At 37.2% G+C, this 20,810-nt stretch overlaps 4 protein-coding genes across 14 annotated transcripts; 2 read left to right on the top strand and 2 right to left on the bottom strand.

Annotated features, from left to right (window-relative positions):
- Window positions 1-1,623: 1,623 nt before the first annotated feature.
- On the top strand, window positions 1,624-5,867 carry LOC104751607 (auxin efflux carrier component 6). The gene is made up of 7 exons (XM_087490570.1): window positions 1,624-2,331; window positions 2,628-3,262; window positions 4,006-4,261; window positions 4,353-4,438; window positions 4,553-4,710; window positions 5,195-5,271; window positions 5,405-5,867. The coding sequence occupies exons 1-7, from the start codon at window positions 1,901-1,903 to the stop codon at window positions 5,469-5,471; spliced, it is 1,710 nt and encodes a 569-aa protein (XP_087346696.1). The 5' UTR covers window positions 1,624-1,900; the 3' UTR covers window positions 5,472-5,867.
- Window positions 5,868-6,523: 656 nt separating this feature from the next.
- Window positions 6,524-8,664, top strand: LOC104751610 (alcohol dehydrogenase class-P). The gene is made up of 7 exons (XM_010473597.2): window positions 6,524-6,766; window positions 6,889-7,025; window positions 7,145-7,191; window positions 7,282-7,766; window positions 7,855-8,012; window positions 8,101-8,262; window positions 8,345-8,664. Exons 1-7 carry the CDS (start codon window positions 6,730-6,732, stop codon window positions 8,459-8,461), a joined length of 1,143 nt encoding a protein of 380 aa, XP_010471899.1. The 5' UTR covers window positions 6,524-6,729; the 3' UTR covers window positions 8,462-8,664.
- LOC109124879 (uncharacterized) lies at window positions 8,536-10,565 on the bottom strand. Of its 2 annotated transcripts, none has more exons than XM_087490571.1 (6): window positions 10,422-10,565; window positions 10,228-10,311; window positions 9,599-10,131; window positions 9,439-9,515; window positions 9,075-9,359; window positions 8,536-8,974 (listed from the first exon to the last, which is right to left on the bottom strand). In XM_087490571.1, exons 3-6 carry the CDS (start codon window positions 9,999-10,001, stop codon window positions 8,678-8,680), a joined length of 1,062 nt encoding a protein of 353 aa, XP_087346697.1. In that variant the 5' UTR covers window positions 10,002-10,131; window positions 10,228-10,311; window positions 10,422-10,565; the 3' UTR covers window positions 8,536-8,677. The 2 variants fall into 2 exon arrangements, with proteins under 2 accessions (XP_087346697.1, XP_019093782.2); XM_019238237.2 differs by having other exon boundaries at window positions 9,599-10,150.
- Window positions 10,555-19,980, bottom strand: LOC104751608 (uncharacterized). 10 transcript variants are annotated; one of them, XM_087490574.1, is made up of 45 exons: window positions 19,959-19,980; window positions 19,604-19,714; window positions 19,430-19,480; window positions 19,198-19,288; window positions 19,030-19,112; window positions 18,793-18,904; window positions 18,589-18,637; window positions 18,392-18,466; window positions 18,224-18,300; window positions 18,042-18,113; window positions 17,911-17,954; window positions 17,708-17,807; window positions 17,531-17,621; window positions 17,373-17,459; window positions 16,908-17,170; window positions 16,530-16,811; window positions 16,355-16,437; window positions 16,142-16,250; window positions 15,923-15,994; window positions 15,747-15,811; window positions 15,488-15,578; window positions 15,242-15,391; window positions 15,058-15,134; window positions 14,898-14,975; window positions 14,730-14,800; window positions 14,558-14,640; window positions 14,404-14,471; window positions 14,064-14,321; window positions 13,895-13,980; window positions 13,687-13,779; window positions 13,414-13,477; window positions 13,176-13,349; window positions 12,980-13,067; window positions 12,808-12,881; window positions 12,641-12,721; window positions 12,446-12,546; window positions 12,231-12,314; window positions 11,992-12,141; window positions 11,797-11,908; window positions 11,517-11,692; window positions 11,212-11,425; window positions 11,080-11,126; window positions 10,890-10,984; window positions 10,720-10,793; window positions 10,555-10,616 (listed from the first exon to the last, which is right to left on the bottom strand). In XM_087490574.1, exons 38-41 carry the CDS (start codon window positions 11,998-12,000, stop codon window positions 11,240-11,242), a joined length of 483 nt encoding a protein of 160 aa, XP_087346700.1. In that variant the 5' UTR covers window positions 12,001-12,141; window positions 12,231-12,314; window positions 12,446-12,546; window positions 12,641-12,721; window positions 12,808-12,881; window positions 12,980-13,067; window positions 13,176-13,349; window positions 13,414-13,477; window positions 13,687-13,779; window positions 13,895-13,980; window positions 14,064-14,321; window positions 14,404-14,471; window positions 14,558-14,640; window positions 14,730-14,800; window positions 14,898-14,975; window positions 15,058-15,134; window positions 15,242-15,391; window positions 15,488-15,578; window positions 15,747-15,811; window positions 15,923-15,994; window positions 16,142-16,250; window positions 16,355-16,437; window positions 16,530-16,811; window positions 16,908-17,170; window positions 17,373-17,459; window positions 17,531-17,621; window positions 17,708-17,807; window positions 17,911-17,954; window positions 18,042-18,113; window positions 18,224-18,300; window positions 18,392-18,466; window positions 18,589-18,637; window positions 18,793-18,904; window positions 19,030-19,112; window positions 19,198-19,288; window positions 19,430-19,480; window positions 19,604-19,714; window positions 19,959-19,980; the 3' UTR covers window positions 10,555-10,616; window positions 10,720-10,793; window positions 10,890-10,984; window positions 11,080-11,126; window positions 11,212-11,239. The 10 variants fall into 10 exon arrangements, with proteins under 10 accessions (XP_087346700.1, XP_087346701.1, XP_087346703.1 ...); XM_087490575.1 differs by having other exon boundaries at window positions 11,070-11,126; XM_087490577.1 differs by having other exon boundaries at window positions 10,574-10,616; window positions 10,720-10,816; window positions 10,942-10,984; window positions 11,080-11,127; window positions 11,238-11,425.
- Window positions 19,981-20,810: the final 830 nt, after the last annotated feature.

Raw genomic sequence — 20,810 nt, forward strand, 5'->3', positions numbered from 1 at the left:
CACACACACACACAAAAAAAAAATCCTACCAGAAACAAGACTTTTAAGCGTAAGCAAGGAAGAAAACAAAAGAGTTAGGGAAATAATTTGGGTGAAAGCCTATTTCGACAAAGCACTTAGTGTACGAGTTTTGGATAAGCAAATGTTGTTTTTATAATTACTATGTTGCCCGAGTTTGCTGCAAATTAATTTTTAGTTGGGTGATGCAAAAAGTGAAAAAAAAATACTGTAAACCTATGGACTCCCACCAATCATATATATATATCCGTTCTATTTCCTATTTAATGTCAACATTTTTAAGTTTCGTAGCGACGAAAAATAGATTGTAAGGCACTGGTTTTTGTAGTAATAAAGAAGATATGTGGATTTGGTATATTCTACTCGGATTACGATAAATAGCTATATATAGCCCTTAATTTAGTTTCTCATTGTAAAATACACCAAATGCAACAAACTTAACCATAAGTAAGAGAGAGAAAAGGAGTTAGATAGATAGAAAGGGTGAAAAAAGCTCACTTAGGCAGCAAACCATATACATAGTATTTTTGGGTAAACAAAATGGATATATTTTAATTTATTAGGTTGCCAATTTTTTATTTTATTATAGAGTTTTCGAAGGAAGATTTATGCGTCTGTCTAAAAAATTGAAATGGGGAAAAAAAAATGTTGACAATATTCTATGCAAAGTTGAAAGTACTACGAATATGTCATAACAGCATTCTCGATGTTAACAATAACAATAGACATATTGTTTTATTAACCACTGTAACTTTTTTTTTCATCTTTATTTTATTTTTTTCCTCGTGTTACTTATATTTTTGGTACCAGTAAATCATTGCTACATTCCAAAAAGAAGTACGTTACTATATTTAAATTCAACGGCATGTGTCAAAAGCTACTTAAGCTTAGAACTGATTACATGCACACAATCCTAACGTGTGTGTGTGTGGACGACATACTTGTTAGGTGAAAATTTCGTTTGACAGCTACTTAATTATTAATTCGATGTTTCCCCTGATGTTATTTAATTTGCTATTCGTTGTTGTTTACGTATTAGCTAAATACTAGCGTTCCTAATTAATCATTTAATCTACTTTTAAGGGTTTAACGTATATTAAAAAAATAATGAAAATGAATATATATGAATATATATGAATATATATATATATATATATATAGTTATACATGTTATTTCTGTGATTAACAATTTTTTTAACTCTAAACCAATAATATTCAATTATTTTTTTTATTTTTTTACAATTCATCATTAATAGTTAATAAAAAAACATAAAAACTTTGAAAGTGTATTCTCTTTAAAAAAAAATTCTAAATTTTAATTAATTAGGAATAGAGGGAGTAATACACTAAAGAGAAGCAATATATACTGCAGAGCATAAATATTATAAACAAGTTATTCTAATTATTCTTATAAACTCTTTATCCAATCAAATTTTTGTTTGGATAAAGTGTTTATAAGAACCTGGTTTGGATTACCAATCAAAATTTTGTTTTCATTAATTTTAATTGTTAAGTTGACAAAAAAGTAACAAATCAACTAATTAATTTTAAAATTGTCAGAATTTTAGAGGTTAATTTAATGGAGATACGGAAAAAAATAAAGTGTTTCATTAGATAGATTTTCAAACTATATAGTAGTATGTCTTTAAAACCTTTAATTAATTAAACTTAATTCTAATCTCCACTAGGAATCACAATGACTTGTATAACCGCAAATCACCAATGTCTATGATAATCACTAGTCCCTCCCCAATGCAAATATCGAACTAAGTAAGGGGTAATCTCGTCAACAAGTCCCTATATAACAAAACATACACATCTGGCACATAACTTAACCTATACACCTTAATTAACCAAGAAGAATTAGAAGGCAAAGCAAAAGATGATCACGGGAAACGAATTTTACGCGGTGATGTGTGCCATGGCACCACTCTACTTCGCCATGTTCGTGGCTTATGGATCGGTGAAGTGGTGGAAGATCTTCACGGCGACGCAATGTTCCGGAATCAACCGTTTTGTCTCGGTTTTCGCCGTACCGATCCTCTCTTTCCACTTCATCTCACAAAATAACCCTTACAAAATGGACACTATGTTCATCCTCTCTGACACTTTGTCCAAAATCTTCGTCTTCGTTTTGCTCTCTCTATGGGCCTTTTTCTTCAAATCCGGTGGTCTTGACTGGCTTATCACTCTCTTCTCAATCGCCACTCTCCCTAACACTCTTGTCATGGGCATCCCTTTGCTTCAAGCCATGTATGGAGATTACACTCAAAACCTCATGGTCCAACTCGTTGTTCTTCAATGCATCATTTGGTACGTTTTCAAACTTATATCCGCTATTTATTCATTAACCTTCTGACTGGTTAGCAAAACCCGCATAATGGTAAGTTTGTGGTTTCATATCATTTAACTACTCATTTTGTAACCAAAATCAAATGAGTTACTCTAGGATTATTTCTATTTCAATCAAATACTTTTACTAATCTGAGCTTATAGTCTAGGATTATTTCTATTTCAATCAAATACTTTTACTAATCCGAGCTTATAGAATAGTTTTATTTTATTTTGCTAGTTGAATTATTTAACTATGTTTATATATGTATATATAGGTATACCCTACTACTCTTCCTCTTCGAACTCCGGGCAGCTAGGTTGCTCATCCGAGCCGAGTTTCCGGGTGAAGCAGCCGGGTCAATCGCCAAGATCCAAGTCGACGATGACGTCATCTCCTTGGACGGCATGGATCCGCTCCGTACAGAAACAGAAACCGATGTCAACGGTCGGATCAGGCTAAGGATCCGACGGTCCATATCATCCGTACCGGATTCTGTTATGTCCTCCTCCTTATGTCTAACCCCTCGAGCCTCTAACCTTTCCAACGCCGAGATTTTCTCCGTCAACACTCCTAATAACCGTTTCTTTAGCGGCGGAGGAGGAAGCGGTACGCTTCAGTTTTATAACGGTAATAATGAGATCATGTTTTGTAACGGAGATCTAGGCGCGTTCGGGTTTACTCGACCCGGATACGGTGCAAGTCCTAGGAGACTCTCTGGTTACGCTTCCTCGGATGCTTACTCGTTGCAGCCAACGCCACGTGCCTCCAACTTTAACGAGCTTGACGTTAACGGAAACGGTACACCGGTTTGGATGAAATCTCCCGTCGCCGGGAGAATATACCGGCAATCTTCGCCGAAGATGATGTGGGAGTCTGGTCAGAGACATGTAGCTAAGGATCATATCAATGGTACGTTTTTCTTTACAAAGATGTGTCGTTTTCGTTTTTCGTAAGCACTGACACGACGCCGTTTGGTCATTTTCCGTCAACTTTATTGTATCATATTGGTTCTTTCCAAATATTTTGATGAATAGAAAAACATTGAGAGACTACATAAAATGCAGCTTTTTCAGATATAAACTTAGCTTTTGTCTTTTATTAAACCAAATCCCTAGGAGTAGACTAATTAAAATTCAACCTAATTTTACATTAGAAAAATGTTACTTAACAAAATCACTAAATCCCAATTAATTATTTTTATAGATTTTATATTTTGTGTGCATACTTTCGAATTTTGCTAGGTTTGATTTATTCATTTCGTGTTTTTTGAGCTTAAGATTCTAATAAAACAACATGATGAAGCATGTAAACAAACCGGACCTATCATACCACCCCCAACCTTACTATAATCAATAAAATCACCAAAATGGTCAACATAATGTTGACTTTTTGTTTCCCATGATTTTTCCAATTTTCTCAATGCTATCATTTTCTCCCAGCACGTGTGTAATCATCAGCGAAACCGACGCATGGTTTTATAATTCTTTTCTTATAGCTTTTGTTTGTTTCATACTTTCATTACTAAATTCCGTAACCATCATTAACAAGACGACTTATCATTAGTTGCTTTGAAAAATATATATTAAGTTTTTTCCTAATTACTTAGTGTCTGTATTTGCTGACGAGTATACATTATATGATTAATAAATCAGTGCCAGAGAAGGAGATCAGCTTCAGAGACGCACTTAAGGCTGCACCACATACTGCGGCAGCCGGTTGTACTGCTTCCATGGAAGAAGGAGCCGCTGAAAAAGACACAACTCCGGCGGCTGATATAGGCAAGCAAGAAATGCCAAGTGCCGCTGTTATGGTGCGACTCATATTAACAGTCGTGGGACGCAAGCTTTCAAGAAACCCTAACACCTATTCCAGCCTCTTAGGACTAATCTGGTCACTTATATCCTTCAAGTGAGTAAACAATTACTTAAATCTCTGATCTATAATTATTGAATTGATTGTTTATAACTTTTATCGTATTCTCTATATAAATAATGAGCAGATGGAATATAGCGATGCCAAGTATAGTGGCATTCTCGATAAAGATCATCTCAGATGCAGGTCTTGGGATGGCTATGTTTAGTTTAGGTATGACCATGTCCTTATTAAACATATAGAAAATAATCTGCACCAAATTTTATTATTTCTTAAAAAAAAAAGAAGTATACAATATTGATATTCAACAAATTTTCAAAATTACAGGTCTGTTCATGGCGCTGCAGCCAAAGATGATCGCTTGTGGGACAAAGAAAGCGATAATAGGGATGTTGATCAGGTTCATCTCAGGTCCTCTTTTCATGGCTGCTGCTTCCCTTCTTGTCGGATTGAGAGGTTCTAGGTTACACGCTGCCATCGTACAGGTAAAAGTTTGGTTATACCCAAATATGTTTTATCTTTAGAGAGTTTGCCAACTTTAATTTAGAGATATATATATAGTACCATAATATTGTTGGAAGAAAAATACATGTTGATGGAGAGAGAGTGTTTAACAACTTGGAAAAGAATTAGAATTTTCGTAAGGGTAAGGAGATGGTCACAAAAAGACAGAAGGTTATATAGCTTCCAACACTACAAATATCTAACATACTTTAATTATAAATTTAAACCTTTCTACCAATATCTAGTTTTTTATATGTTACAAAAGTATCTAGATATTTGTTAAGATTCAGATATTATTTCGCAGTAATGATATTTTTGGATGTCTTTAGAGAAACTCTAGAATTTGGATTAAGTTTGGGGCTTCGTCCAAAGGCTATAAATGTCTCGTTGTTTATTAAAAAATTAAATTAATGATGAGGCCGGTATATATGATTTTTTTTTTTTTTTTTTTTTTTTTTTTTGTAGGCGGCTCTACCGCAAGGGATAGTACCGTTTGTGTTTGCGAGGGAGTACGGTTTGCATCCAGACTTGCTCAGTACATTGTGAGTTTTCTTGCTTTTTTATTTTTATATTTTGGTTCCAGCTTTTTTACAGTAACGGTTTAAATGGTTTTAAACTGTGGGAATTTGATTAATGTGAAATTTAATTGTGAGTTATTGGTGATTTTGTTTTCAGGGTTATCTTTGGTATGATAGTATCTTTACCGGTAACTATTCTCTACTACGTGCTCTTGGGCCTATGATTCACACAACACATTGACATCGAAGATATGATCCATGAATAAAAAGAGAGGAGCGGAAATAGAGAGAGAGTCGTGAGCTCTTGTTCTTGATCAAGAGCTTGTGAAAAGATTAACTGTTAAATTGTTGAATCAAAGTACTCGTAGATGGTTAGGAGAATATTTTCTCGTTATGTACTAGATAATTGATATTAAACATTGATCACATGGAGAGTAACGTAAGTAGCGATGTAGCAGAGGCTTAAGTTAGGGAATCGATCGTGAATATTATTTCCACGTTGATTCCTGCGAACTGTATGATTTTGTGATGTATAGTGAACGCATATGATTCATATAGGATAGGAATCATCATAGAGATTCTTGTCATGGACAACACTATATATCACACCAAATTTAGCATATACACATATATATATATACAACTAAAAAAGTAGGACAATGGTCTATGATTTGTGTAGTTATGAGTCAATATCATATACATGCATGTGTATTAGAAGTCGGCCTTTACCTATATTATTACACCGTTTAAAATCAGACAATTTTTGTTATAATACTGTCATTCTACTTATAGTTCGTATGATATTTTCTTTAACTCCTAAAAAAAAAGTTACGTATAAATCTATGATATTAAAACTAACTAAAACCCCGAATTCCTCAATTAGTCGGGTTTGAATATAATTCAAAAGGAGAGAAAAATATATAAATGAGGCAAAAGTATAATTGATGACTTGAGAGTGATGGCCAAGATTATAATTAAGAGCCAACGATATGATCTTTCAAATTTGTGAAGTATTATTACAAAGAAAAAATATCCCAACACTTGATGACCAAGAATAGTACTCTATTAAAAGATCCCAATTAAGGTGAAACCGCCCGAAACAAAACCATACGATGGGTGCAAAAGATTACTGCTTTTAAACACCACGGCGTGACCATCAAGGACTAAAGACCAGCTTTAATTAAGAAAGCCACGTGGACGAATATTGGTGACGACAAGTGGAAGAGCGTTCGAGAGAACAAAGCAAAACCAAAGACGCCCCTAGTTTCTTACACTTGTCGACAAAGAAAATTACAATTTAATTTTAATTATAAACACTAATTAATATTCCAGTGGCGTTTCTGTAATATGTACTTTTAATCCCATTTACCATCATCTGTATATAAAATATCTTCTCTGCTTCTCTCTTCACATCATCACACAATTCACAAATCACACAGAACTACTTCAAAAAAAAAAGATCCAAGTTCTTCACTGTTGATAATGTCAACCACCACCGGACAGATCATTCGATGCAAAGGTTTTTTATTTTTATTTTTTTGTTGTTAATGATATTGTTATGAACTTATGATCATGAATCCACAGATTTTTTTTTATGTTGAAATAACAAAAAACGGTATCGTTTTTGTTGCGAATGCGCAGCTGCTGTGGCATGGGAAGCCGGAAAGCCACTGGTGATGGAGGAAGTAGAGGTTGCTCCACCGCAGAAACACGAAGTTCGTATCAAGATTCTCTTCACTTCCCTCTGTCACACCGATGTTTACTTCTGGGAAGCTAAGGTTTTAATTTAATTAATTAATCACTCCAAATTCATAATCAAGTTCTAATTTTTTTTTCATCACAGAAGTTTCAAGAACTCTTTTTTTTTCTTTCTTTTTTTTTTTTTTCTATTCCGCAGGGACAAACACCGTTGTTTCCTCGTATCTTCGGTCATGAAGCTGGAGGGTATTAACTTAAAACCAGAGTCTTCTTCATTATGAGGTTGTAGAGTTTTATACAGAGATTTTGATGTTTGGTTCTTGCTTGGTTGTTTAGGATTGTTGAGAGTGTTGGAGAAGGAGTGACTGATCTTCAACCAGGAGATCATGTTTTACCCATCTTCACCGGAGAGTGTGGAGATTGTCCTCACTGTCACTCTGAGGAGTCCAACATGTGTGATCTTCTCAGGATCAACACTGAGCGAGGCGGGATGATTCACGACGGTGAATCAAGATTCTCCATTAAGGGCAAACCGATTCATCATTTCCTCGGGACATCCACGTTTAGTGAGTACACTGTGGTTCACTCTGGTCAGGTCGCTAAGATCAATCCGGATGCTCCTCTAGACAAAGTCTGTATCGTCAGTTGTGGTTTATCCACTGGGTTAGGAGCTACTTTGAATGTGGCTAAACCCAAAAAAGGTCAAAGTGTCGCTATCTTCGGACTCGGTGCTGTTGGTTTAGCCGCTGCTGAAGGTGCTAGAATCGCTGGTGCTTCTAGGATCATTGGTGTTGATCTTAACCCCAGCAGATTTGATCAAGGTAGGATCATTGGTGTTGATCTTAGGACTGTGTTGTTCTCGATTCTCCAGTCTCGCTTACATTGAGCTTGATATGTTTGTTGTTGCAGCTAAGAAATTCGGTGTGACCGAGTTTGTGAACCCAAAGGACCATGACAAACCAGTTCAACAGGTGATCGCTGAAATGACCAATGGTGGGGTGGACAGGAGTGTGGAGTGTACAGGAAGCGTTCAGGCCATGATTCAAGCATTTGAATGTGTTCATGATGTAAGCTTCCCCTTCACATTGATTTGGACCAAACCTATCATATCTTACATTGTGCATATATGAATTTATACATATGATGTTGTTTCAGGGCTGGGGTGTTGCGGTGCTAGTCGGTGTGCCAAGCAAAGACGATGCCTTCAAGTCTCATCCCATGAATTTCTTGAATGAGAGGACTCTAAAGGGTACTTTCTTTGGGAACTACAAACCCAAAACTGACATTCCCGGGGTTGTCGAAAAGTACATGAACAAGGTAATGTGAAGACCGGATCTTTTAGTGCCAACTTTGATTATATATACCAATGTTCTGATGATTGTTTTATTTACGAAATTAGGAGCTGGAGATTGAGAAATTCATCACTCACACAGTACCATTCTCAGAGATCAACAAGGCCTTTGATTACATGTTGAAGGGAGAGAGTATCCGTTGCATCATCACGATGGGTGCTTGAAGCCATTCTCTAGCCAATGCTGATGTCTACTTGTGTTTTAGTTTGCCTTTATGCACTTAGAGCAATAAAAGATATACATCTCCTACTACTTCTCTTTATTTCTCTGTCTCCTCAAGTTAGTCATTGTCGTGTCTAATCTATTACGTATCGTTGTAATAGACTTTCTATTGAGATTTTAATATAAACTAAAAGACAATTCCTTATGACTGTGTTCTCTCAACATTCAGAATGCAAACGGACTAACCTTAGTGACTCGAAAGCCGTATCGAGTCGCCATTCTCTTTGCTTCTTGCTCAAAGGTCTGCCTTTGCCTGCCTTTTCTCGGTTTACTCGAATGTCAGCTATCCCCCAAATACAGCTTTTGGTTTCCACATCGAAAGAAACCAACCTGAAAATACCATCACCTTCAGTCTCACTGTCCTCGTTAGTGTACCTCACATACATTGGCCTGTCCTTATACCGATCAAGATCCTGCGGAACTCTTACCACCCTTTCGACACCAGGAGATGAAACCTGTGCAAAAAGGTTCAAACCTTTGTTGAGTCAATGAACCAAACTCCATGAGACAAAACTGATGTGAAAAGGAAATCAAAAGGCTAACTAATCAAGTAACCTCTAGAGAGATATTGTCCGGTATAGACTTGGCGAGTTCGGCTTCAGCCAATTTTGCTCTGTATATTGTTGAATATGCTTCAATATCTTCCATCGTTGGGGAACCAAACTTGCTAGTGAGCCGCTCGATTCTCACTTGTATGGTTGAATTAGGCAGAGTCTTGAAGGCATAAATGCCTAACTCCCCTTCAAAAGACTCGCATACTCTCTCAGCTAATGCCAATGCTTCTTTGTCCCATAACGTTCCAGCAAGTTTAATGCCTCCTCCACCACCTCCATCTCCAGCCTTCAAGAGATCAAATCCTTAGATAAAGAGATGCATAAAGGATTTATATTTTCTTAAATTCAGGCGTAAGTAGACTTACATAGAGTTCTTCCTCCTCGCTCTCATCGAATTCAAAGTCATCGTCGTCTTCGTCGTATTCACCATCCGTTAGTAACTCTGTACAATCAAGAATGTCACCAGTAAAGTGTTTGATTATAAAATGGTTGAATTCGAACACCAAAACGGGAACCAAAACGCACCGTCTTGAATCTCTTCGGGAAGAACTAGCTCATCTTCTTCTTCTTCTTCATCTTGAAAGAGAGATTCTTCGACTTTGTTCGGATTAGGTTCAACGATACTCGGATTAGGTTCAACGATACTCGTTTTCCTCTTACTCTTCTTCGCGTGAGTCACGAAGGACGAGTTTGGAATCCGACGAAACGGCGCCGCCGGAAATCGAAGACTCGTCGTTGAACGGAAACGATTGACGGCGGAAAAACTACTTATGCAGAAAGCAGGCAAAACTGAAATTCTAGGACAGGATTGATTCGGTCGGAAACAACAAATCGAATCCATCTTCTCCGGCAAGTGAAGAACTGAAGAAGAGACTGGTTTCTCGATTGGTGAGGCCATTTTTTTGCGGTTAAAAAAACTCCGGTTCATCGCTACAATCAATTTCAGATGTTCGGTTCGGTTCGGTTCGGTTCGGTAGAATAAATAGAGTTGGATTTTATGTTCAACTTGAAGGTTTGGGCTTCAAAGCAAGGGATAGACTTCGCCAACTTCGGAAGAACTGTGCTGGAAAGAACAAGCTGTGGAACAAGCTTTCAAGGTATGTTCATTGCTACCTACTTATCCAAACGATTTGAGTCCCAATAAAGTTCCTTACAACTTATCTATTGTTTGTGTTTCTCAAGGGAAGACCATAAGCCATTGTTTCGGTAGTCACTCTCCCGAATGTTTCATCAACTCCCTGTTTCACAAGTTGAATAACGCATCAAATAGCATCTGATAGTGTCAAATAGCATTTGATAGTGTATGCTTTGGATGCATCCATAAAAGGATCAAGATGTGAAAGATTACCTGGAAGTTTGTTACGTAAAACTAGGCAACACAGGACAAGGAGTTTCCATTGTTTAACAAAAAGTTCAACATTTCCTTAATCTATGTGCAACTTTGTTGTCTTGGACGGTCCCAACTGATCCAAGAATAAGTTTATGTGTTACGTTGCCAGACACCAACAGCATTATTTCCTGTAGACCAGCTGCGTTGCTGGTTCTGGATTAAGAATCGACATAAATCAGTGATGAGGAGGAGCTAATTTCAGTCATGCAGTGAGATATGGAGTGAATCAATCTGATATTCTAACAATTTGGCTGACCTGTCTTGAGTTTGCATCATCTAGCTTTTGCCTTTCGATGGCTTGACTTTCCATAATCAGTTTGGTAGTGCTAGCTATGTTTTTCACACTCGTTTCCCTGTAATGAGGCAATCAACAAACACAAAAAAAAAAAAAACAGAACAAAGTTTACCGCACCTCCAAGGATTTACCTCCAAAATAGTAGGCTTGTGGCCCTTTTCAACAGAACAAAATTTACCGCACCTTTGCGTAGCAATCTCAAATGCAACATGAGCCATGTGATCAACTTAAGCATAATCAGAAACAAAAATGCTATTGAGCAACTCCTACAATAACCAGACGTCAAAAAATTGAAGAGTAGGTCTCGGTACAAAATCTAACTCAGCAGCACTCCGCTATGAGAATCGACGTAGGCCACAGGTTCCGGACCTGTAACAGCGATTTCAAGATTTATAAAACCAAAGAAAATCAGAAATCTGGTAGCACATGAATGATAATGTAAATAGTAACTTTCCCAGCTCAGGTAGAATAGGAGGCACCACTACATAAAGCTGTGAGACCTAGCGAGCTGAAACACCTGTGATCCCAGGCTTCCCAGAAACCTGCAAAAGAAATATTGGGTAGTTGGGGCAAGTAGTAGGTCGTACCTTTCAACCAGCTTCATGGAGATATTGTGTAGTCTTTCCCGAACCAGTGTCTCCCACAATGACAAGAACCAACCTTGGCCCTATAAGCACAAAACAATCACATATATAGATAACTAAACCTTAATTGTAACTGTAACCAAAAAAAGAAGAAGTCAAAAGTTGCAGAACCACCTGTGATCCCCACGCTTTGGACGAGAAGTTGGCAAAGATCCCATAAAACCAACACCAAGAACCAGATATTCTAAAACACCAAATAAAGGAAGTTAGACAGCTTAAGTAAGAGCCCGATTGAAGGCTAACAAGGCCATCTCCTTGGCCATTGCTTGGGTGCAGTATTGGCTCGTAACCTGAGAGAGAGAGGGAGAGAGCAAACATTATTGAAATTTATTTCTCCAAAAACAACCCAATTGGGATGCTTTTTAGACTTGCGGTGGAGACGGACACAGCTTACCGAGTTCCATCCACCAAGGCACGAAATCCAGTACTGAGATGGTCGTATAATTTCTTGAATTTTTGCCACCAGTGTATCCTCCCCTTCTGCTGGGTCTTCGAACTTCTGAGACCTGCAATTTCCATATTCCGTTTAATTAGAGCGCTATGTAACAAATCCAAAGATAAACTGAGGGGAAACAAGTGGTTTCCTTACACTTAGCATTAGGAAAGATCTCCCAAGCGGTGCTTGATGAGATTGTGTAAGTAATCATTTGACATATATAACACACATCCAGAAATTTTCCGTTGTTTGGCGAACACAACGTACTAAATTTTCAGGTCGCTGTTGGCAGTATCGACACACCTGACAACAAAACAACCACCCCATAAAGATACGTGAAGAAAACTGACACAAGATCTAAACAACATGAAAATGCTAAAAAAAAACCTTACTGGACAAGGAGAATCTGGCCAATTAGAAATACTTGAGCAATGGACGGCATGCCAGCATTCCAATGCTTCCTGTGATCATTGAAGCTTAACCAGAAAATATATCAACAGTAATGGTCTCAAACTGCATATATATGAAACAATCAACCCATAGTAATTATTTACACAATTTTCAAAAGAATCATCAAGGCTGACTATAGTTTGGCCAAAGAATTTACCTGTTGGCGGGTCATCGCAGCATTGTCAACATACATATGTTACAGCTCAGCATCAGGATATTCAGAGGCTCTCTTACTCGTTTCTTCCATAAAATTGAGGCCTGCAGAGAACAAATAGCATTAGCATCAGTGTTATATGTGTTGCACATGAAACAAGAGAGATGAAAACAAGTAAAAGAAATCGTAATTATCAACCATAGAGATCAGCTTTATCAGCAGAACACAGCTTGCGCGTTTCTGAGCAGTCTCCAAGACAACACGAGCAATTCTATCAATCTGAGTAACATTAGAAATGCTTTAAAGGATTAGTCCATATGAGAGAGAAGAGGGTTTGCCAATAAACTAGAGGTCTGAGAACAAACCCTGAGCGAGTAAATTGGACCATAGATAGACATGGTTTTGAGTTCGAAGCTCCAGGAACCCTAATTCTCCATACCTAGAAGAGAAACATCATAAAACAAAAATCTCAGTCTCCATCTAAATTGTAAACAAGAAGCAAAAAACAACAACTTTTAAAAGACAAATTCGACTCACAATGCATGTGCTTGCTTCGGTAAGAGTAACTTGATATTTCCTGCGGCTTGCTTTGTGTTGTAGCTACTGGTTCTAATAGCTCTCTATCCTGCAATAATAAGAACAGTTAAATAAGTAGTTGAACTTAAATAATAGTGAAGACCCCATCAGATCAAATGTATGAACAATATGCAGATTCAGAATGAAAGAGATATACCTCAGCCATTTCATCTCTCTCTCTCTCTCCACAACCAACATACTCAACGGCATGGTGAGATAAAACCTCATGAGCTCTTTCATCTGGGGACTACCATATCCCAGCATGAGTCAAAAATTTGCAGCAAAACCCAAAGAATCATCTAATGGAATGATGCTACCATCCTTGTACATCCTGCAATGTTGATTCATGAAACTAGAGGTCACAAAAACACAAAGCAGAGACATGAACTACGAACCTGGCACAGCCGCACGATGAGACAACTCTTTTTCACAGCGCCTCAACTTGCTCTTTCCTCTTTCCTACATGGAAGTACACCTTTAATAAAAAATCGCTTTTGAAGAAACAAAGGACAACTTTCACAGGAAAATAAGAAAAGACAAAGTATGTTCTCAACAAGCTAACAGTTCTCGGTTAAGGAATAACACACACACACACACACACCAATTTGTAAGAAATATGTGCGTTTTAGTACTACGTGCTGCAAGTTAGGGAAAGTAGTAGGTCGTACCTCTCAAACCAGCTCCATGGAGATATTGTTTGTGATAATTGTATAGTCTTACCCGAACCAGTGTCTCCCTCAATGAGAAGAACCAACTTTACTCTATAAGCACAAAGCAATCACATATAGATAATTAAACTTTAAATTGTAATAGTAACCAAAAAAAATGCAAATTCATTTATCCAATTTTTATTTGAACCAGTTTATGATTTGATACCTTTTTAAGCACGTAGGCGACGCAGAGAGGACAAATACAAGCCATCGAAACTGTCACCAACCGATCAAAGCATCCTCCTCCACAATCTAAAATTAACAGAGCCAAGTTGAGTTAAAAGTCGCATGAACATAATAAAAAAAACCTTGAATAATCAATTTAGAAACCGAACTCTAGAAGAGCAACATGAGTAAGAGAGTGATGATTGGAGCAAGGAACCCATGAGGACGCCTGAAGACAATTACATGGATTAGAATACTGATGATTGGATCATGGTTTGCTTCCAAAAGACCTGCAAAACGAAGAAAGAACCGTAAGGAACAAAAAAAAAAAAAAAAAAAGAAGAAGTAAAAGACTTAAAGGCGTAGCACAGAGAAGAAGCGTGTCCATCAACGCCATCACTCTCATTGATAAAAGTATCATCCAAAACCTGAAACAACATAACAACAAGTAAATAACATGAACATATATAACGCAACCGATGCAATGTAGATGTTAAATTGTTAGGTAACCTGATCATACGCACTCCCCACAATGTTTTTTTTCCTCTCTTCGAACCTCCCACCTGGTGCCTTATGATCTGCATCAAAGAGAAACAGAGATGTTTTTTTTTCACTTTATATAGAACAGTTAAAAAAAAGAATCGGTGAAGAGGAAGAAGACTACCTGAAAGATGTACCGCAAAGAAGACAAAAACGATCCATCAAAACCATCACCAACCGATCAAAGCATCCTCTTTCCTCCACAATCTAAAATTAACAGAGCCAAGAAGAGTTAAAACTCGCATGAACATAATAAATTATAAAAAGCCTAGAACGATTCAGTTTAGAAACCAAACCCTAGAAGAATAACATGAATTAGAGTGACAACGATCAGTCAAAGCCATCAGCGATCAAAGCCTCCACGAATCTAAACCAACAAAACAAAAAACGAAAGGTTAATAACATGTAACTAGAAAAAATCACCGAACCAAAGTGACAATACAGAATCAAATAGATCAAGGAACCTGTGAGAACGTGGCTGAAGAAGTGGCAGCATGGAGAAGAATACGCCATGATCATATCATAACTAGCTTCCAAAACACCTGCAAAAACGAAGAAAAAAATGTAAGGAACAAACAAAACAAAAAAGAAGTAAAAGACGTGTGTGAATAGGAAGAACAAAACCCTTTGAAGAAGTAGCACAGAGAATAAGCGTGTCCATCAAAGCCATCACTCTCATCAATAAAAGCATCATCAAAAGCCTGAAACAACATAACAACACGTAAATAGCATGAACATATATAAAGCAATCGATGCAATGTAGAAACCGAACCCTAGAAAAAAAATCAGTTAAGAGGAAGAAGACTACCTGAAGATGTAGCGCAGAGAAGACAAAACGATCCCAAAACCATCACCAGCCGATCAAAACATCCTCCTCCACTAAAATATAGGGTCTTAGGCTTAAAAGTTAAAACATACATGCCAGCATCACTAGGGAGATCAGCGACATTACTGTTAACTGAAAATTTAAATAACAAAAGAAACAAAGGACCAACACTAGTCAATATTAAATAAAACAACTGATATGCTAAAAGGTGTATAAATGTGAGGTAACCTGAAAGTTGAACTCAGAAATCAAACGCACTCCCACAATGATTTTTCTTTCTCTTCGAACCTCCCACACAGTAACCCGGGTTCCTCATGATCTGCAACAAAGAGAGACAGAGATATTTTTTCACTTATATAGAAAGAACAAAAAAAAAAATCGGTTAAGAGGAAGAATACTACTACCTGAAGATGTAGCCAAGAGAAGACCAAAAAAGATCCATCAAATTAAACAATCACCAATCAATAAGAAGAGTATACCACTGTACCTTTGGGAAGACATGGTCTAAGACCTTCAAGGCAAACCAGCAAAACCACGAACAAGGATGTCAGCCTGTGGATATGCAATTAAAACACACACATCAAGGTACCAGATTTATGAAGATAATGAATTCACATAGAAAAGTAGTTTGACATCATAAAATAAGGCTAAAATCAGACATACCTATAGGAATGTGGTGACACTACGAGAACAGGAACAACCAGCATCATTATCAATTCCACTTGTCTCAGGTCCCTACAACAATAAAATTCCCCGTTAAGCAGATTGTTTTCAAAATTTAATATGAAGAGAAACACTGATCATTAACAAATTTCAAAGCAACACAAGGAACAAATAATAACACAAAATCATACATAAGTGAAGGATGATATGAAATAAAACCTGGAGGTGTTCTTCTTCTTCTGTTCTTGGACGTTGGCTCAAAGAATGGTGTCATTAATGGAATACGTTGTACATGCTCTCTACCTCTTTCAATGATGATCTCCTTGACCTGATTCACAAAATAATTAAACCTTTAAATTGTAACTGTAACCAAAAATAAAATAGAAAAGCAAATTCATCGATCAAATCCGCAGAACCAGTTTATGTTGTTACCTTAAGCAAGCACGTTGGCGACGATTGTGTTATGAATCATCAACGAGAGAGAGAGAGAGTCAAATAAATCAATCAACGCCCACCTGTTTCACAGAACAAAATTATATTCACACACTAACACTGTCAAAACCTTATAGATTTATAAAAAGAACACACAAAAAAAAAAGATAGATACCTCTCTGTCTGACTTGTTTAGAAAGCAAATTCGACTCACAATTCATGGACCGGTTGAGTAGTAGATTCGAACCATCATCATGTTGCTCTCTTGTCACCATTAGAACGATCTCTCTCTGTCTCTTATCTCTCAAATTTGTTGAGTTGGAACTCCCAAGGCCAATATTTTTCAAGAGCTGGGACAGACCACTCTGAGCTTAAGCGCGACACGAAGTTGCAAAGTTTCACCTTTGGGATGACATGTTTACACTCTTTGGCCGCTCTAGCGGCAGTCCCATATCAGCTGAAAAGAGAGAGAAAATAGCATCAGAAAGATGAGTGAGGGTTTATTCAAAGAGAATTGTCAATAGCGCGAAAGTATGTCACTCAGTGTATGTACCTGTGACCAGATGACGAGATTCCTTGAGACAGCCAAAAATCACGGTGTATTAGTATCTAAATCTGAAAGAAAAGGTCACTCTATTAATTATAACCAAGATTCAACAAAACAAGGCATGTGATTAGTCAGGCTTAAGTGATAACGATCAACGTTAGGCCACGGATGGTTCTTGACGAAACTTGCTATGGTCTGTAAACCTGTACTTGGTCAAACACCATCAATCCAATAGAATCAGTTTTCGTTCTTGAAAGCATCTCCGCGATCTGCAAATAGAGAATAAGAAGAAGAACCATCAGATGCTAACTTGTAATTCTAATAGAAAGAGCCAAAGAGAAAACCCCTTAATAAAAACCCTAGAATTGTTATACCTTTACTTGCTCGATCAATTCAGATAAGAATTAAAGAAGAAGAAGAAGTTTGGGTCATCATCAACTCTAAGGCTAAGCAAAGCAGAAGTTTGTTTACCTCTGTGCTTGCTTCGGTAGGATTAACTTGTTATCTCCTGAGGCTTGATTTGTGTTGTAGCTACTGGTTCTAACACGGCACTTTATCCTGCAATAACAAGAATGGTTAAAAGAAGTAGTTGAACTTAAACAATAGTGATGGATGATTTGAAACAAAACCTTGAGGGTTCTTCTTCTTCTTCTTGGACGTTTGCACATGGTCCCATTCATGGAAGTTGAACATGGTCTCTAGTCTTGAATAATGATCTTCCTGCAGTCAGTGAGACAATCAACACATGAAAATAAAAATGGTTAAAAAAAGTTTAGTCAATAATGATGGATGATTTGAAACAAAACCTTGAGGGGTTCTTCTTCTACTTCTTCTTAGATGTTTCTCATGGTCCCATTCATGGATTGGTAGAGCTAGCTAGCAGCTATGTTTGTGACACTCGTTTCCCTGCAATTAGTGAGACAATCAATGCAACACATGAAATTAAAAAAAAAAACCATCTAGAATCAGTCAAATAAGTAAAAAGATGAGAGTAGTTAAAGAGAAATACGCCATGGAAACAACAAGGTCCTCCCATCCTCATTTGCACCATATCTGAATTCATCAAGAAGAAAAAAGATAGAATTCAGTTGCATAACCTGAATTAAGCTCAATCAAACGTCAAAGGAAAAGTTGCGTAACCTGTGATTTCCACGCTTTGGACGAGAAGTTGCCAAAGATGCCGTAGAAACCCAACACCAAGAACCGGATATACTGAAACACCAGATAAAAAAAAAGTTAGACCAATCGAACATGAAACAACAACGATGGTGGTGAAGTGAGGAATGAGACCAAATTATATGCGAAGATGTAAAAAGGCAAACCTCTGGTTAAGAGCCCGATTGAAGGCTAACAAGGCCATCTCCTTGGCCATTGCTTGACTGCAGCGTTGGCTCGGAACCTATGAGAGAGAGTGCAAACAAAATCATCAGGTGATAGTCAATGGAGAAGAGAAGAGGATTTGCCAATAAAATAGAGGTCTGAGAACAAACCCTGATCAGTGATGGAATGACTACAAGAGTGTCAATAAGAAGAGAGTGTACCTTTGGGAAGACTTGGTCTAAGACCTTCAAGGCAAACCAGCAAAACCACAAACAAGGATGTCAGCCTGTGGACCACCTTTATGAAGATAATGATTTCACATAAAAAAAATAGTGTGACATCATAAATAAGGCTAACTCAGACATACCTATAGGAATGTGGTGACACCATTATTTATTCCACTTCGTCTCAGGTTCCTACAACAATAAATTTCCAAGTTAAGCAGATTGCAAATTGTTTTCAAATTCAATATGAAGAGAAACACTGATCATTAAGAAATCTAAAAGCAACGCAAGGAACAAATAATAAGACAAAAAATCAGACATAAGTGAAGGATGATATTAAACAGAACCTGGAGGTGTTCTTCTTCTTGTTGTTGGACGTTGGCTCATGGAATGGTGTCATTCAATGGAATTAGTTGTACATGGTCTCTACCTTCCTTGAATGATGATGATCTCCTTGCTCTGATTCACAAATTAATTAAACCTTAAGATTGTATTTGTAACCAAACAAAGAAAACCAACAACAACTAAAGTACTTCAAAAAAAAATTCATGAATAAAATCAGTAGAACCAGTTTATGTTGTTACCTTAAGCAAGCACGTTGGCGACGATTGTGTTCTGAATCATCAACGAGAGAGAGAGAGAGTCAAATAAATCAATCAACGCCCACCTGTTTCACAGAACCAAAACTATAATTAAAGCGAAACATATAGATTTAGAAGAAGTAGAAGAAGAAGGAACAAGGAGTTAGTTACCTCTAATCAATACCAAAAGCTCAGATCAGTCCTCACTCCTCACTCCTCCGTTCCGTTTTGTTTTCAGACTAGGAAATGGAAGGAGACGATGCTGCAAAACGACAACGTCTCATCAACTAGTGGACCATAAAAGAAGAAATAAAGAATTATGGTGGGCCAATTAACACCAGAGCCCAATTCTCAGAATTCTTAAACAGAGCCCAGTGTTAAGACTTCATGAGTAAGAACAAACCCCTGAAGACGTCACGGAGAAGAAGCGTTTCCCAATCATCCGATCCAAAACCTGAAATAAGTACAAAACGACAATGAAAATCACATGAACATATATATACTATAAAGCAAGCAACCTATGCAATATTAAAAAACCAGACCCTAGAGAAACATTAGAATAGATGAACATATATACCTCACCAACAATAGCCATTAGTATAGATGTGAAGTAACCAGAAACTCGAAGTTACATACTCTCAAACCATCGATCCTTCCCTCCAACAAGGTCTTTAACAACCTCCACGATCTAACACAAGTAAAGAAGAACATTAGCTGATCTGTGTGAACAGTAAGAATATAACAAAGGGAAAGAGGAGACTTTCAAAGAGGCAACAGGGAGCAACGACAGGTCAAAGGCATCCTCCTTCAAGATAAACTGAGACATAACAGAACAGAGGTTAACTTGTGGTTGTGAAGAAGACGGATGATAATTAAAAGATGTAGCACAGAAGAAACCTTAAAGAGATGACAGACCAGAGGCTTAGATTTACCATATCAGTCCTCCCAGTGCCTTCACGATCTGCATCAAAGAGAAATACATTCTCGTTAAAATGACATATTGAATACCAAAAAATAGTTTTAAAAGGACAAAGTTTAAGAAAGTTTAAGTGGATCATCGATCTCTTATCTGAATGTTGGTTCTCTGTTTAGGATTTCTGGTTCGTCATGATCTGCATCAAAGAGAGACATTAGCTGATCTAGAAACACTAAAATAAAATAAAAGGGAAAAGGGAGACCGTCAAAGAGGTAACAGGATCCGACGACGAGGACAGATCAAAGGCATCCTTCAAGTTCACGATAAACTGAGACATAAAACAGAACAATGGTGGAGTTATGGTTGTAATAAAGTAGTTAATGAAAAGATGAAAAAGACTACCTGAAGATGTAGCGGAGAGAATGCAAAAACGATCCATCAAATCCATCACCAACCGATCAAAGCATCCTCCTTCCTCCACAATCTATAATATTAACAGACCCAAGAAGAGTTAAAAAGAGCATTGAACGATTCAATTTAGAAAATTAAGAAAACCCTGGAAGAATATCATGAATTAGAGTGACAAGGATCAGTGAAAGCCATCACCGATCAAAGCCTCCACAAACCTAAACCAACAAAACCAAACAAAAACGAAAAGTTAATAACATGTAATTAGAAAAAACCACCGAACCAAAGAGACAAATACATAATCAAATAGAGATGGATTTAGATTAAGGAACCTGCGAGAATGCCAAGATCATATCATAACTGGCTTCCAAAACACCTGCAAAAAACGAAGAAAAACATAAGGACTAAGTAACATGAACAAAAAGAAGAAGTAAAAGGCGAGTGTGAAGAGGAAGAAGAA

The sequence above is a fragment of the Camelina sativa genome, chromosome 16 (genome assembly GCF_030686135.1).
Source record: "Camelina sativa cultivar CO46 ecotype springtype chromosome 16, ASM3068613v1".
Classification (NCBI taxonomy): Eukaryota; Viridiplantae; Streptophyta; class Magnoliopsida; order Brassicales; family Brassicaceae; genus Camelina; species Camelina sativa.

Coding starts and splice junctions, on each gene's coding strand:
- LOC104751607 (XM_087490570.1), top strand. CDS start 1,901: ATGATCACGGGAAACGAATTTTACGCGGTGATGTGTGCCATGGCACCA. Junction 4,711..5,194: donor TACACGCTGCCATCGTACAG/GTAAAAGTTTGG, acceptor TTTTTTTTGTAG/GCGGCTCTACCGCAAGGGAT. Junction 5,272..5,404: donor CCAGACTTGCTCAGTACATT/GTGAGTTTTCTT, acceptor TTTTGTTTTCAG/GGTTATCTTTGGTATGATAG.
- LOC104751610 (XM_010473597.2), top strand. CDS start 6,730: ATGTCAACCACCACCGGACAGATCATTCGATGCAAAG. Junction 6,767..6,888: donor ACAGATCATTCGATGCAAAG/GTTTTTTATTTT, acceptor GCGAATGCGCAG/CTGCTGTGGCATGGGAAGCC. Junction 7,192..7,281: donor TTCGGTCATGAAGCTGGAGG/GTATTAACTTAA, acceptor TTGGTTGTTTAG/GATTGTTGAGAGTGTTGGAG.
- LOC109124879 (XM_087490571.1), bottom strand. CDS start 10,001: ATGAACCGGAGTTTTTTTAACCGCAAAAAAATGGCCTCACCAATCGAG. Junction 9,360..9,438: donor GCGAGGAGGAAGAACTCTAT/GTAAGTCTACTT, acceptor GATCTCTTGAAG/GCTGGAGATGGAGGTGGTGG. Junction 8,975..9,074: donor CGGACAATATCTCTCTAGAG/GTTACTTGATTA, acceptor CTTTTTGCACAG/GTTTCATCTCCTGGTGTCGA.
- LOC104751608 (XM_087490574.1), bottom strand. Junction 11,693..11,796: donor GCCTTGGTGGATGGAACTCG/GTAAGCTGTGTC, acceptor TCTCTCTCTCAG/GTTACGAGCCAATACTGCAC. Junction 11,426..11,516: donor CCAAAGCGTGGGGATCACAG/GTGGTTCTGCAA, acceptor TTGTGCTTATAG/GGCCAAGGTTGGTTCTTGTC.